Source organism: Jatropha curcas, chromosome 1, assembly GCF_041381405.1.
Source record: "Jatropha curcas cultivar XTBG-Jc1 chromosome 1, XTBG_Jcur_1.0, whole genome shotgun sequence".
Classification (NCBI taxonomy): Eukaryota; Viridiplantae; Streptophyta; class Magnoliopsida; order Malpighiales; family Euphorbiaceae; genus Jatropha; species Jatropha curcas.
The window spans coordinates 34,077,987-34,093,203 of NC_143151.1; the positions used below are offsets into that span (position 1 = coordinate 34,077,987).

Consider the following 15,217-nt stretch of genomic DNA (forward strand, 5'->3'; position numbering starts at 1 on the left):
CAACAAAGCTTTACCATACCGCCTATTAATGTTATAGACATGAATGATAACAAACTACACAGAAATACAAACCCCCGATATGACCAGGCTGTGCCATACAGAAGCAAGGCAATATTCCCTTGCCATCTTTGTGCCATTTGCACTCTGAAATTAAGGAGATGATAGCATGGAGGAGAAATAAATAACAAATTAAAATAATAATAATAATTATTATTATTATATTTTTGGCTAGCAGCCTCCAAAGTTTTGTGATAACATGCTAACAAGAATCTGCAAGCAATTGGAAAGAAAACAAGACTGACACTAAAATTTTCATTCCATTTCTTTCTATTATCAACAAATACAAAGAATATGTTGACGTTAATGTACAAAAAAAATTTCTCCTGACCCACCTCTGAACCACAAACCTCATGAATGATTTACATCTTTGTTCTAAAAAGAATTGATACTCTAAACACGAACTATCAAACCCACCAGTAGTTTCTGCAAGCCTTCCCATAGTATAACATCTAACAGTCCTAGTAACTTTCCCCTCAAATAGGAAATTTAGCAAACAAAAAAGAAAATCTGTACACCACAAAAAGATTTCTTACATCTCGATTGCAAACCTTTTATCTTCTCTGGAAATCTGCTTCTCATCTCTTTGGGCAATAAAACACAGATACCCTAACAAAAATTATGTTTGCTCTTCACAACCAGAGTCCATTTTTACATGCTTAACAACATATGGTACTTTGGGATTCTTCAAGCAAACATCATCAGGAGGTAACATGCTGTCCCCAAAACCAGCAGTAAGAAAGCAACAAGATTGCAGCTATTTGACACGAAACTCATGCCTGAAAACAGTCAGGTTTTGAGTAAACCTATCCCTGTTCTTTGAATCCAAGCTTCGAGTAACATCTGCCATCAGTTTGTCAAAACAAAGAGAAAGCCGTTGATGTTGATCAACCGGCTGCAACACAAGGCGAAGTGTCACCAGATGAATAACATCGTAAAAATAGGAAAACAGGTACACGCACATACAGAACCATGAACTTTTGGTAATCCAGCTCATCTAATCATCAAAGCCAACCTTTTTCACATATAAGGCATTTGCAATAAAAATGGAGGCAGAAAATTTACCTGTGAAGCTAAAATTTGAGCTTTCAAATCAGAATATATCTGCAAGCAAATGAGCGTTAAAAGTGAAGAACAAATAAATAAACCTTGTCACTGACCAAAAATTCCTTATAAAAGATCTATATTTAATTATCTAAACCAAAGGCCTGATCAGTTTATAATACACAGTAACTGAACATTATTCTTTGGAAAGAAAAGACTATAATATGATAAGAAGGTAGAATACAATTTGAAGAGTGGGAGGAGATAATAAGCTCCTGTATTAATTTTTGTATCTTTTATAAAACCTTTAATATAATTCCACCCGTTGATAGATTTTCCAGATTCACCCGTACCTGCTCGCTAAGAAGAATCAAGCTCAGCATTGGTCTACTAAGACTCCACTGGTTGCCACAATCCTCAAATAAAACGATCTCAAACAGGGTCTTTAGTATCTGTAAGTTTAAGGGAAAGACCAAATATACATACAAATAGTAATAAAGTTTCAGCAAAAATTCAATTGCCATCAATTTAGAATAATTTCTAACTTCTGATAAAATTAAAATTTATCATGGAATCTATATATTCTAAAAGTTCCCGTTCTTTCAAATAGAACCAAATGCAGGAAAAATAAAAACGACAAATTCACATGAATAATAATAAGAGAGCTAAGATAATTTTGGTAGTTAGTAAACAATTCTCATTCGGAACGATACTCATCACTTTATTACTTGTTATGATTTTGTACGCTAACAAAAACACACTATCAAAAGGACAAGGAATATCACAACTACATCTCTGCACATATCAACACCAAAAAATTCTCTTATTTCCCATCCTATCTCTCTCCCATAAAGGGGGAAAATAGAAATCAACGTTTATATATTATCCAAAAGCAATTTCAATAACCTTACTCCTATCAAGTAATACCATTGTTTCACCAAAACAAATTAAACTTGTATTGTCTTCTTTGAACTCTATAAAAAAATAATCTTTATAATAAAGGAGTGTCATAGCTTACTTCAGGAAATAAAGTGGGGCAATCAGCAATGTGTCGAGCAAGATTAATTGCAGCAGGTGAAGTCGACGCCTCCCCCATTGTGATGTTGTTGAAATAGAAAGCAGCCAAATTGTCAACAGCAGATGCACACTGATATCACATTCAGATTTTTTAGAATCAATTTGTAGAATCAGGGAAAGAAAATAAATACAACACAGTAACACACCATTACATTCAGAGACAACCAGTTAAATTACCATTCTCAAGCAGGATGTTAAAATTATCTCTAAATTGAAGAGGAAAGTTGTGGCTATTTAAGAAGAATAATGACCATCTATAGCATTATACCTGTGATGAGATACTTGTATCCAGACCCTTAAGACCAGATTCTAGGGAACCAACTATATGCATGAAGGTGTTTGTGTCTAGATTCAATACGAAAATAATATGGCTGCTGAATAGAACCTCCAAGAATGCGAAGTAAGCCTTTGTCAGCTGCAAAAAGAAAAGATGTAACTTGCCACTACAAGTTGAAAAACTGCACAATAGTGACAATTTGACAAGTGAATTGAAAGAAGAGCAACTAATGGTAAAGACATTGTAAATGGATCAATAACATGAGATGAAATCCACAAAATCCTCTATTCCAAAAGTATCAAGTCATATGCCAGCTAACAATAAGAGCAAATTCAAAATAGCCTAGCATCAAGGCCCCTGATATGCAATGATAACCTTCTGCAGTGCGGAGCAACACCCCTTATTGTACAAGACATGCAAATATACAGTAAACTAAAGTGGAAACTAAAGGGAAAAGAATTGAACTTTGGCATAATACATATCTCTCACCCCTACATTCATAATCAGACCTTTTGATCCTTGAAGCTTATTACAAAATAAAATGAAAAAAAAAAAAACACTTTGGGTCTTTTACAGGCTTAAGAAAAGCCTAGTATTGGTTTCTACAACAACTAAATGAATTTTAAGGAATTGTGACTTGTGTGTTTTTCTCTACATTTGAATTGGTTATTTAGAATCTTTAGTGTAATAACTATATCAACTAGAATTGTGAAATTTTACTAGAATTGTATTCAAAATCTTGCAATTTCACTTGCTGGCTTTTGTCTACGAATTCTTGCACTGAAAACGTAAGGTCTTAGTGCCTACTTCTTTTGATTTTCTTGAAACAATGCCCATTATGGAAAGAAATGGAGGAAAGTAAACTTTGAAGCAAAAGAAGATACTACTCCTCAACCATTTTTTAGGGAAAAATAATAATTCAAGAATTAATTATACATTGAACTTGGTTAAAAGCAAGCAAACTGAATCCAAAATTTCACAGTTCTGCTAATGTAAGATCAGACTAGCTAACACATTTAAGACCACGCAACTCAAACTATGTGCAAACAAAGAAGAGTGTATTAAACCAAACCTGACTTTTTGGCTTTTGTTAGTTAGCCTAAAATAATACCTGAAAGATAGATGACAAGCATGCAGCAATATGTCTAAAATTGAAAATTAAAGACATAGTGAGAGAAAGAACTATGCCTCAAGAAGATTAATCCCTCCATCCCATAATAATATTCCAATTTGACTTTGTCATGGAGATTAAGAGAAGTCTTTTCAATGGAGTGGTTTTTGTTAGTTTACCAATTTTTGTCCTGGTGGAAAGTGGCTCAGAAATAAATATAAGCATCCTTACAGACAAGAAGAGAACCATACCTTCCGGAATGCTAATATATCGGCCAAAGGAATTGACAGTGTCATCTTTAGAGCAATATCAAGTGCATCAGCAAGGGCTCTATCGCCATACAATTCAAACACTCCAAAATTGACATAGTTTCCCGCAAGAGCTGCCAATAATAGTAAAACAGAAGAATTCAGCTTATAACATAATTCAGCGAATCCTCCAATACACAGGAAATTTATAGTCTAACCTCGAGAGAGAATAGTTAAACAAATCCATATTCCCTTGTACTTATAGGCATATATATCAGCAGCATTTGGAAGAGCTAAAATCCTGGTGCCATAGGCTACAATGAGTTTGCTGACCTCCCGGAAAAGAAGAATGCCATTAGGAGAAGAAGAATCGAAAGTCAAACGTTGTGCTTTGTTTAACACAAATTCAGCCATGAATTTCAACAGTGGAGTAGTAACCTGCAGTATTGAGCCAACCAATTAAGTCCTTCAGCATAGAGGGGAACATGCGTATGAAATAAAATGTAGCTTTATCGAGCTTTGATTTTCAAGCTCGAGCTCAGCTCGAAGGATGCTTGAAATACTCACTCTCAACTCAATTTAACTCAATTACCATTAAAAAAACATATATATATTTTTTATTAATGTTAAAATAAAGATCGAATAAGTTTGAGCTCGATCTCTAATTAGTAAATAATTATTATTCAAAATATTATATAAATAATATATTTCAAATTATATAAAATGAAAATATTCAATTAAACTCACAAGCTACTAGAATCTAGTATTATAATAATCAAACTTGGCTCAGTTGGTTACTTGAGCTACTCAAGCTTGAACTCAACTCAATTAGAACTGAGTCGAATTTGAATATTTTGCAAGCCAAACCTGAGTAGCTTATGAGTAACTTGATTCACTTACATCCCTAAGTCATCTAGCAAGTAAGAGACATATCACAACTTGAATTAGAAATCTATATAGCAAATATGAAAAGATCTCTTAATAAAAAGATTAAATGAGGTTAACAGTATTTCACATTATATAATCTATGATAAGAAAAATGTCATTACAGAAATTAATTATATCTCCATACCGCAGGTGTATCTGCCCAATGTGAGATTCCTTTCAAAAGAAGTGGCAAATGAGCAGGATATAGCCAATCAAATAAGAGCCCATAAGTTCTGCGACTGAAAAATATTGAAAAGGAAAATTACATAAAATTTTGATCTTCCCAAAATGAACAAACCTCAGATGTCAAAATACACTTACCTATTTGTAGCCATAGCAATTCCTCTAAGATCCCTCATTAACCCAATTAGAGAATACTTTACCGCATCAGTTCGAAACATGGAATCAGGTGTTGATTCCAAACTAATAAAAACCTAAGAGAACAAGAACAATTTCTCAGTTTCTCATGATTAAATTCAACCAACAAAGACACTACTGAAACAATTCATAATTATAACTAGAAAATGCAACACATAATGAAGATGCAAGTAGATAACTAGGAAAGATTTCAAAATGAAACAGAAGACTTGCAGATTCATTTTACAAATGTGCTTCAAAAGAAAATCATGCATTGAATGCCAAATTTACATTTCATATGAATGACTCCAAGGACAGGCAATTTTGAGACCACAGCAGAACCAACCTATACTTGATGAGATTCCAAAAGTGCACAAACGCGCACACTCTCACACACACACACACACACACACACACACACACGCAAGCAGAGAGAGACAGAGAGAGAATACTTGCAAGAGCGGTTCCATTGAGGACTTGAATTTCACAGGGCTGTCCTCCATAAATATTAACCAGCCAATAGTATAGTAAAAAGTTGTTCTGCTTCGAGAGCATCTATATTCTTCTAAAAAGGGGAAGTGCTCCCTCTAAACATTCCCAAAAAAAAAAAAGAAAAAAAGAAAAGAAAATTTTAGATTAATGACTGATCAAACATTTAAAAAAACAAAAGTTAAAAGCATGGCAATCAAACAGTTCAGAAATTTGTCAGAGTGAATTACAGTATGGTTGGCGACTATAAATTTAATTGCATCCAACTTCAGAAGCAGCTTTCCCGTCATATAGCTGTAGAAAAGAAAAAAACATAAACAAACAAACAAAAAAGAATGATAATCAAACAATCGCTGTTCAGGAAAGTAAGTTGATTTATCAAAATAAAATAACAAAAGGCTAGATTTTTCTTTTAGAGAAAAAAAAAAAAAAGCTAAATACTAAGCCAGTAAGACTAACCCAGATGCCAACTCCAGGAACAAATTTAGCGTGTGATCAATGACCTCCTCACTCTGTAATGAGCACCAATGAAGATATAACATCAGTAACCACCCATATAACGAACAAAAGTCAAGATACATAATAATGAAAGAAAAAATACCTCTGTGTAGCACTTCAAATTAGTAGCAATCTTCCCAACAATCACATTCAGTAGTACCAAATGGTCATGCAGTCCAAGGAGCTCAGACAATCGGGCATATAACTGCTGCAATAAAAAGAGAGAGACTTGAGGATATTAAGATAAACACAAGCATACATAGAAGACCGAGAACACCATTACCTTGGATGAGTGCACAGCCTGATCACCAACATAAGACTTTCGGAAATGCTGAAAGAAGGTGAGAATTGCTCGATCAAGTCTCTGCTTACTCAGTTCACGGTATCTCTGTTACATGTCATTATGAGAAAACCACAATCAAAGCCCTGACGAAAATTGGTAGAATTTAACATAATTCACAGAAGACAAACTGTTGTATCACTTTGCATGAGAATTCTTCATCTGGACAATCACATTATTGGTGACCTGAGACCCTTTTTATTTTTACAAAGGTTCAAGTTGAGCCTTCACAAGGCCATGTGAAATTGCATACATATCTTAGATGTAGCTAATATGTCAATATCCACCAAGCTACTTCAAATGCCATTACAAATTAGCCATATCTTAAGAACTGTTGACCAAGATGTGAGCTGAATTTATCCTCACATTCATGACATATTTTTTTCTTTTTAGGTATGAGAAGAGAGCATTAAAACTTGCGCCTATATCTCTAACCCACCATCCACCTAAGCTAGGCCCTTGCGAACGCACAAGACAATTTTAAAGCTTCAATATTAATAGTTTAGATCTGTTCCTCACTCTCACAAACAAAAACTCCAAGCTTTGAAACAAACAGTGAAAGCACAATCAATCAAATAAGAGAACCAGGTGTGGCAAATTGCTAACCACACAGATGTTTATACAAACAACATTTTTGCAAACAGGATATATGTACCTGGCTATGTAGCCCACTGTCAGTGACATTTATTAATTGCAAAACACGAGCTGAAAGTTCTGCATCAAGTACTTCTTGTGACTCCGCGCTGCATTAGGCAAGATAAGAAACATATTGATAATTGAGAAAGGAAAGATTGATACAATGCCTAACAGAAAATTATAAAATTAAAAAATCAAAATCAAAATTACCTACAGCCAGTAGATTGCTTGATTTTAAGAATAGCAGCAATGATGTGAACTATCCAAGCAAGCTTTGCCTCGATAACAGAAAGTTCATTACCATCACTAGTCTGCACTCTTGTCCTTTCCTATGTAAGCCATTTAAAAATATTGATTTAAATTCATTTATCATGCATTAATCAACAAGTGCTTAACATTCAAAAAGCACTCTTATACATCCCAAACTACCATACCGTGTATGCTTGAAGAATAGGCTCCATTATGTTTATTATATACAAACCACTGCTTTCATACTGCCAAAAAGGGCGCAAGCAATTATTAGTTCAAGAAGTTACCAAATTTACAAAATTCATATACTTGGCGACAACAGGAATTCCATTTATATGCAATTTGGTAATGAAAACAGTGCCACTAAGGGAAGCGAAACCTAGAAATCTTCAGGCTAGAAAAGTAACAAGTGCATATAATATTAGCAATTGAACCTGGAATCTGCAGAGATAAGGAAAGCAATCAAGTTGATCCTGAAGAAGTTCGACATTATCTAATGGATTGTCAAGATCCTCTGGGAATCCAGCCTACATAACAAAAAGATAACCAAACAGAATTTTTCAATTGAACTAGACAGAGTGACAATAACAATCATTCCTCAAGAAAGAAACAAACCTGCACAGAGTTAAATCTTGATGTAATAAAACCTTCAGTAATTTTGGGCACAAATTCATCTAGCAAACTTGGAGCATCACCCTTCAAGTACGGCACTGACGTCACTAATCTGGACCACAACCCTAAAAGGTAGTATACACTGCTGCTGGCCCACTGGTAAGGTATAAACTTAATCAACACTTTAAGTCACAGAATGCATCATTAGTCCTGAATATAGGTTTCAGGTTTTACAAAGATAATAAATAATGTTCCCTGATAATCCATAATTAAAACCAATGTATAACTATAAATCAAACAAGGGTAAACATGATTGTCCTTCGTAATCTATATGGGGAGGAAACAGAGTAATAAACTCCAGTCAACCTGCCAAGACTGCAAGGATTTCAAAGTGAACTCTGCCACCAATTGTATCCAATCACCATAGCCTTCCACATTCACAAGCTCTGACAACTGCAACACAATTTCACAGGTTGTAAATGTGAAGAGTCATGCTTATGGATTTGAGGAAAGGAAATGAATGAATGACACATGAATACTTTGTCTCCAAAAAACAGAAAACATAAAAACTGTGAGCCCCTCCAAATAGAGATTCCAATAACAACTTTATTTGTCAGGCAAAATAAAGATATGAAAAGAATATAAAACTGGCAAAGTATGGTAATGCAGTAATTCAATTTAAAAGGGGCTAAAGACCAAAAAAATCCAAACCTTTATGAAATATCACAAATGTACCAAACCTTTCAAAATAGACTAGTTTACCCTAACCTTTAAAGATTCATTACAATAGTACCCATTTGATCAAAATCATACCATCATTTTTTTTTTTTTTTTGGCAATTGAAGAGAGGTTGACAGAGAGTTGTGGCAGACCACAGTTTGGAGATGAGTGATTGGAAAACATTAATAGGTATAATAGGTTCTACTTCATGTTAATTATGGTCAAACGATTATAATTGCCAAAGATTTTTAAAGGTTAGGGTAAAATAGTGGTTTTCAGAAGGTTTTCAAAAGGGTTCGGATTTTTTTGGCCATTAGGCCATTAAAAGACCCTAGTTAGTTGTTGTTGCCCATTTTATGCTTTATCCTAGTTATTAATATATGAAATGATTTTAAAATTCCTCCTTCAAAATTTTTTTTTTTTTTTACAAAAGGTGTTTTAAAATTTTTCCAACTCATACTTTGCTTTGCATTGATATTAATTTGATCAGAGTAGATATTTGAAACAAAGGATTCATGTAGCTGACCCCAACTAGTTTGGAACTAAGGTTTGGTTGTTATCGTTGTTGTTGGGGCATTAAAAGAAAGGGACATAAATTTCCATATATTGGTCACTAACAGACTCAACACCTATGAATGAAGACTCCATGAATGAAAATCCCAACATATTGAGTTCTAAACAAAGCATTTACATCTCATGTGCTGTGAACTCCAAAGTTCACGTATCTGGCACATTCAAAATGAATTAGGTATTGATATGTACCTTTTCTTTTTCCAACTGCAACTAAGTTGAGTCATCAGAAATAATAACAAACTACTTTTTAATAGACCGCAAAATTAATTAAATTAAAAACCACCTACAATATATTTTGTACATGCTTATACAATGATAAAGCAGTTTAACTAATGAAACATCCATGCACATGCATATTAGATCCACACAGCCATATGAGTGCATGCTGCCATCAAACACAAACAAATTTATAGGCTAAAACATACACACAAGTATAAGTTGAACGTTGAAAGCTTTGAAATATCAAAAATAGAACTACATAGTAAAAGTCAACTGTCAAAAACTTGTACAACAAATTACCTGATAGTTCACTCTAAAACGTCCAAGGAGACGACAATACTCATGGTAATTATCATGATCAGCAAGACCTGATTCGCAGTCCAATATTATCAGTGAATGAGAAGCTAAATGCATACAGATAGGTAGATAGATATGCACACAGAACAGTTTGAGAAGTTTCAATAACTAGAACCAAGAGCATTACATAGCCGTAAGAACCTGATGCAAGTTTCTAAAAAAGCAGTATCCAAGGCAACAGGACAACTTCAAAGTCAACAGATCAGTTCATGCAATGATAACAAAGAATACTACATTTCAAGCTTAAATGAGATGTGAAGACTAATGTATTGCAACATATCACATTATAGAAGTAAAAATTTCACATCTGAAAATGCTTGTTTAGGTATATTTCAGCTTCATGTTTCTTTAGAATTATGTCCAGCCTGGATGTAAGAAGGGTCCAAGCAGTTAGTTTGTAACTTAATTTTGGTCAAACACTGACTTACATCCAATAAAACATTTGCGGAATATATGCAATTCTGAAGAGAGGAAGGAGCAGGATGAAACCAGGATTAGCCCCACATAAATCCCATTAAACATTTTTTAAGAGCTCTATTAAAAAGAAGAAAACTCTTTATTCCTCACACTCTCCTGCATATAGGAAGGATATCCACCCCTTTCTTCTTCAAATGGTTTATTTCAACTTCTCTCCACTAGCCTGAGTTGGCAGAATTTCTAACATCAGTAATTTTGTCTATTATAAGAAAACTAACAGTAAAATTAATGGCGAACAAATTACAACTTATTCTGGATGGAGGACAAGAGATAAAAGAAAGCCAGGATTTATAACCAAACAGAAAACACAAGACAAAATAAAATAAAATAAAATAAAAATAATAGGAGAAAAACCTTACAAAATAAACCCCAAGCATGATCATTCAGTAACATTACAGTGCCATACAAGAAGGAAATATGAAGGTAAGAACAAGCCAACAGCACCTTGCCCTGTTTGTAGGATTTCTTTGGTTCCTGTCATCAAGTGTGCCAAAAACTTAGAACGGGCAGCATCGTTTGTAAACAAAGAGCGACGAACAGACGCTAGCCGGACCAAGCACTCCAATGCCTAGAAAGAAAGATGAATAAGACTCATAAAAAGCAAAAGTTCCAAAGATCCTCCGTTGCACATCTAAATGTACATGAAAACACTCAGCAATATACAGTTCAATACAAATTCAGCATATTCTCATTCAAAGCATACACTTGAAGATAGAATCAACCATAATTATTTGCAGCAATACAATGAAGAAATCATAAAATCTCTCCTTTATTAAAAAAGAAACAAAGCTATAATCAAGCGTAAATCAAGGACCCGGGATGGAGGAAAATACTTCTTGCCTTCTATCTTCCTATCAATATCTATAGAATTAGCATTGAGTTCATAAAGAACATGCTATTTCAAACAAGCTTCAAACCTTAGAATCTAGAACCAATTATGTATAACATGTTTAGTTTATTGTATGTTCTTTGTCTAGACCCATGTTAACATCAACTTCATATTATTGATTATCATAATATCTAGAGTTATTCTGCAAGTCCTTTTATTTTTGGGGCATGCCTCAAGGAAGGAGGGGGTGGTAGGAATTACAAAGATCCCCACCACCCAAAAGTCTTGAAAGCAGTAGCATCAGTGGCAAGAACAATACACAACAGCACTCTACAGAAAGCTTTGATTCACTTTCGTGGCAATGGTTCTTTTCATAACTTTAAGAATTCGTATCTGAAGCCAAAGTCTGTTAAAGAGCAAAGGATGAAACTAGCTGGATCAGCATAGGTAACTCAGATGGTCATATACATGTCATGTCTTGAGTACAAGTGCAGATTCACGTAGTATACAATGCTTGTTGTGTGAGTTGCTTTCCAATATTTTCTATCCCCATGTCCCACAAAAAAGGAGGGTCAAATTAAGCCGTCTTTGCAAAATTAAACAAATACATTAATGTTAAGGGTTCCACTCGATTATTCTTGCATCCTTTTCAAAGTTTTTTAAACTTAGAGATAGGAGATAACAATCCGTACCTAAGTAATGTCATCCATTTTATTCTGTCAAGGACAAAAATTGCCCAAAAACCGTAAAATCTCAATACACCAGTTGGGATGCAAGAGAACAAAAGTGAAGAGGAGGCATGCATGAGAAAGCAAATAAAATGTCTAATGCAATGAATTTCCACTATGACCATGATAGACTTTTCAATGACAAAACGACCAAAATATTAGCCATAGTCTTTTTTTTTTTTTGTGTTTTTTTTGGCAGCATGGTTCAATAAAATGATACTTTTATTGAACCATGCTAGTTTGGAATTGAGGCTTGGTGGTTGTTGTTGTTGTATGGTTCAATAAAATGATACTAATGAATTGCATAAACCAAAGAAGCATGAAGCATGCAACCAAAAAAAAAAATTTAAAAAAAAAAAAAAACCCAACACCGGTACTAACCTCCTTCGAAAGAGGAGCTGTTGTAATAGCATAGTAATCAAAAAATATCTGCAATGTTGATGGATCTTCTAAAATTGGTCTCCAAGATGATGGAATCTGTAGGATTACCAACATATTGGTGCAACATTTCACAATTCAGAACAAACATGTTTTGAAGGTCATCCAAATAATAAAAGATTGTAATTGAAACATATTCATAGATCTCTTTCAAAAAAAAAAAAAAAAAAAAAAAAAGAAACATATTCATACATCAATAAAGTAGGTAATCATTACCTGAACAGTACCAAACTCTTCTGAACTTTCATCAATTGATGTCCCAACAAAATCAAAAGATAAACATTTCAGCGCAAGGGAAAGTGCCAACTCTTGCAATCGACTTGCGACTGTACCCACAAAATACAAATTACCAAAATTAGCAGTGCAGAAAAGTCAATAGAAGAAATCAGTACAGCAAACTAACAAGCAGAGAGAAGGGGGGATACAACATGAGAAGTTTAACCTATTACCATCGCTTTTCAATTGATTTAGTGAGGTTAAAGATATCTGGAATATTTGAAAGAGTGACTGATCCCTAAAGGAGCAGGCTACTCTGCGATGATGCGTTGAAGGCAACCCCGTATTAGGCTGAGAATTTAAGCATCAAAAGATACAGAAGCAGAGGTCAGCAAGCAGATATTTATAAATTAGTAGTAGTAGCATCAGAAGTAGCTCAACTGAATAGAAGTTATAAAAGAATTTAATGAAAGAGTTCACAATTCAAATTGGGCAAGTTTGCAATGTATACATTTCAAATGATGAAGGTAAATCCATAAAGATCGTTGTATAGGAGGGTTCGCAACAATCCATCACAACATGACCATATGATTTGTTCAAGACAACCTGAGCATCTTAATAGCAAACCATAGAAAACTCTGAGTGACAAGAGTTATTGATTTAAACAGTGTGGTACAGGTCATAGGTACTTAAACTAACTGATGAGTGGAAGTGTTACACAATGGCCAAAGCTAGTCAACTTTGTACATTCTTTCAGGCAAACGATGACCCACAAAGCTTTGACTGATGCACAGTGAAATGAATGTTTTGCATATTGTCAGCAAAATAATTAAAGGTATATACTTAGGGCCCAATGCAGTAGCTAAGCTAAATTAGGCATTTCCATTAAGGATGCTAAAACCTAAGGAAAATGTCACATCTGCTTCACAGACCAAATGAATTATAAATATTCTTACACCATAGTTACATTTATGTATCTTTTGCTCAAATGCCAAGAAACAATTAATTACCACAATGTTGAGAAATTTTGACCAATGTAATCAGCTAACCTGATTCATCTCAGAGACAAGTTGATTCAGTATCTTCAAACCAATGGTGTAGTGATCTGAAGTTGCCTGCTCAAATGAGAACCAAAAGATCAATAAAGAAAAAAGGTAAATGAAAAACATGTCTTGGAAAGAATAATGCTACACCAAATTAACTACTCATACATAATGAAAATGGTGTCAATTTTACAATATACTGCAAAAACTGAACAATGAGATTGCAAAAAGGTCCAAGGTCATGCTGCTTAGAGGCAAAGATACTATACATGGCAACACCGAGTAAAGACAATAAGAACCATTTAAGACTCGGTAACATGAAACCACCGATCAATTTCAGGAACAAACATAATATAAACCATAATATAAAAGAAAAAACGAAATGTATATCTCAACGAATCTTGATCTTGATATAAACAGAAACCTTACCTGGCTCAAGAAGTTTGTAGACTCCTTAACCACATCTCTAAATCTATCATCATCAAACCACCCAAACTTTGTAACTCGGCACAGAAGCTGAATTAGAGATGCAATAACAAAAGGCTGCAACTCAGGCCCTCTGGTGGCCAGATAGTTAACGAGGTAATTACGGATATCGAGACGGAGCTGCAGAGAGAGGCTATGTTCGGTAACTTGCTTGAGCAGGCTAGAACTAGCAAGCATCAATGCATAAGGAGTCAATGCATTATCAAGAATGTATTGACATTGTGAAATGTAATCTGTGTTCATGGAAAAGCATTTTAGAGTGTTCTCCGCGTGAGCTCGCTCCGCAGAATCCTGTGAGTTATACATCCTCTCACACAATGCTTCTAGTTGCGCTAAACTCTCCATCGAAGCCTCTTATCCTTATCCCCTACCTGAAAATAATCAAAAACTTCACCATTACAGGAGATAAAAACAATCGGTGATTGAAAAGAAAAATCCAAAAGTTTCAAGTAAACAAGTACAGTCTGCTTCATTTGACCAAAAAATAATCGAACTCTATAAAATTACAAATAAACAGTAAGTTGTTAGGGTTTTTGAAGAATCAATTAAGATAAAAATAAACAACACCGCAAACAAAGTCGCCGCCAATGCAGAACCAGTGCGATTTCCGGCGGAAATAAATCGCTTGAAATCGGATTTCCTCTAGAAATCGAAGGGAAAAGAAAGGTAAAAGAATCCGAAAAATTGGAAACGAAGTTGAAAAGTGACTGATTAGTTGCTGAAGCAGTAAAAGATCATCTCCACATGAAAAGAACAGAGACAGATAACAAGGGAAGATACAGGGAATGATAGAGAAGAAGTACCTTCGGATCTGAGATCTAAAAACTGGAGATTAATCAACTATATCGAATGAAAAATAGAGAACATCGAAGAGAGAATGCGATTTCTTTTAGCTTTCTTTTTATTATTATTATTAACAGTGAAGAGGAGGAGTCTACAATGGCGAGCAAATGCTCATGTTTTTGTTCTTTGCGTTTTGCAGGTGAATTCTCAATGTGATTCGAGAGCATTTTTACTTTATCTTTGTAACCGTTGGATTGAAATACTTTAGAAAATTTTCCTATCCTGTGATTGCTCGTACTGATATGCACAGTTATATCTTCAGTTTTCACATGCTATCTCTTGTGCTATTGGTCACCTTTGATTCCTCTAAAATTATGAAATAGATGCAATTTTTTTAATTGATACTTTCTCTATTCCGTGTAAGTG

General features: G+C 34.3%; 1 protein-coding gene across 2 annotated transcripts; it reads right to left on the reverse strand.

Moving 5' to 3' along the window:
* Positions 1 to 298: 298 nt before the first annotated feature.
* LOC105631289 (ARM repeat superfamily protein) lies at positions 299 to 14,975 on the reverse strand. 2 transcript variants are annotated; one of them, XM_089722766.1, is made up of 28 exons: positions 14,812 to 14,975; positions 13,952 to 14,379; positions 13,529 to 13,594; positions 12,713 to 12,830; positions 12,480 to 12,589; positions 12,207 to 12,302; positions 10,713 to 10,836; positions 9,735 to 9,802; positions 8,289 to 8,375; positions 7,926 to 8,078; positions 7,745 to 7,837; positions 7,496 to 7,555; positions 7,272 to 7,390; positions 7,081 to 7,168; positions 6,369 to 6,473; positions 6,189 to 6,290; positions 6,047 to 6,099; positions 5,818 to 5,881; positions 5,551 to 5,685; positions 5,063 to 5,175; positions 4,887 to 4,980; positions 4,033 to 4,252; positions 3,818 to 3,948; positions 2,447 to 2,593; positions 2,120 to 2,248; positions 1,455 to 1,553; positions 1,123 to 1,161; positions 299 to 952 (listed from the first exon to the last, which is right to left on the reverse strand). In XM_089722766.1, the coding sequence occupies exons 2-28, from the start codon at positions 14,351 to 14,353 to the stop codon at positions 815 to 817; spliced, it is 3,153 nt and encodes a 1,050-aa protein (XP_089578892.1). In that variant the 5' UTR covers positions 14,354 to 14,379; positions 14,812 to 14,975; the 3' UTR covers positions 299 to 814. The 2 variants fall into 2 exon arrangements, with proteins under 2 accessions (XP_089578892.1, XP_089578886.1); XM_089722760.1 differs by having other exon boundaries at positions 6,189 to 6,293.
* Positions 14,976 to 15,217: the final 242 nt, after the last annotated feature.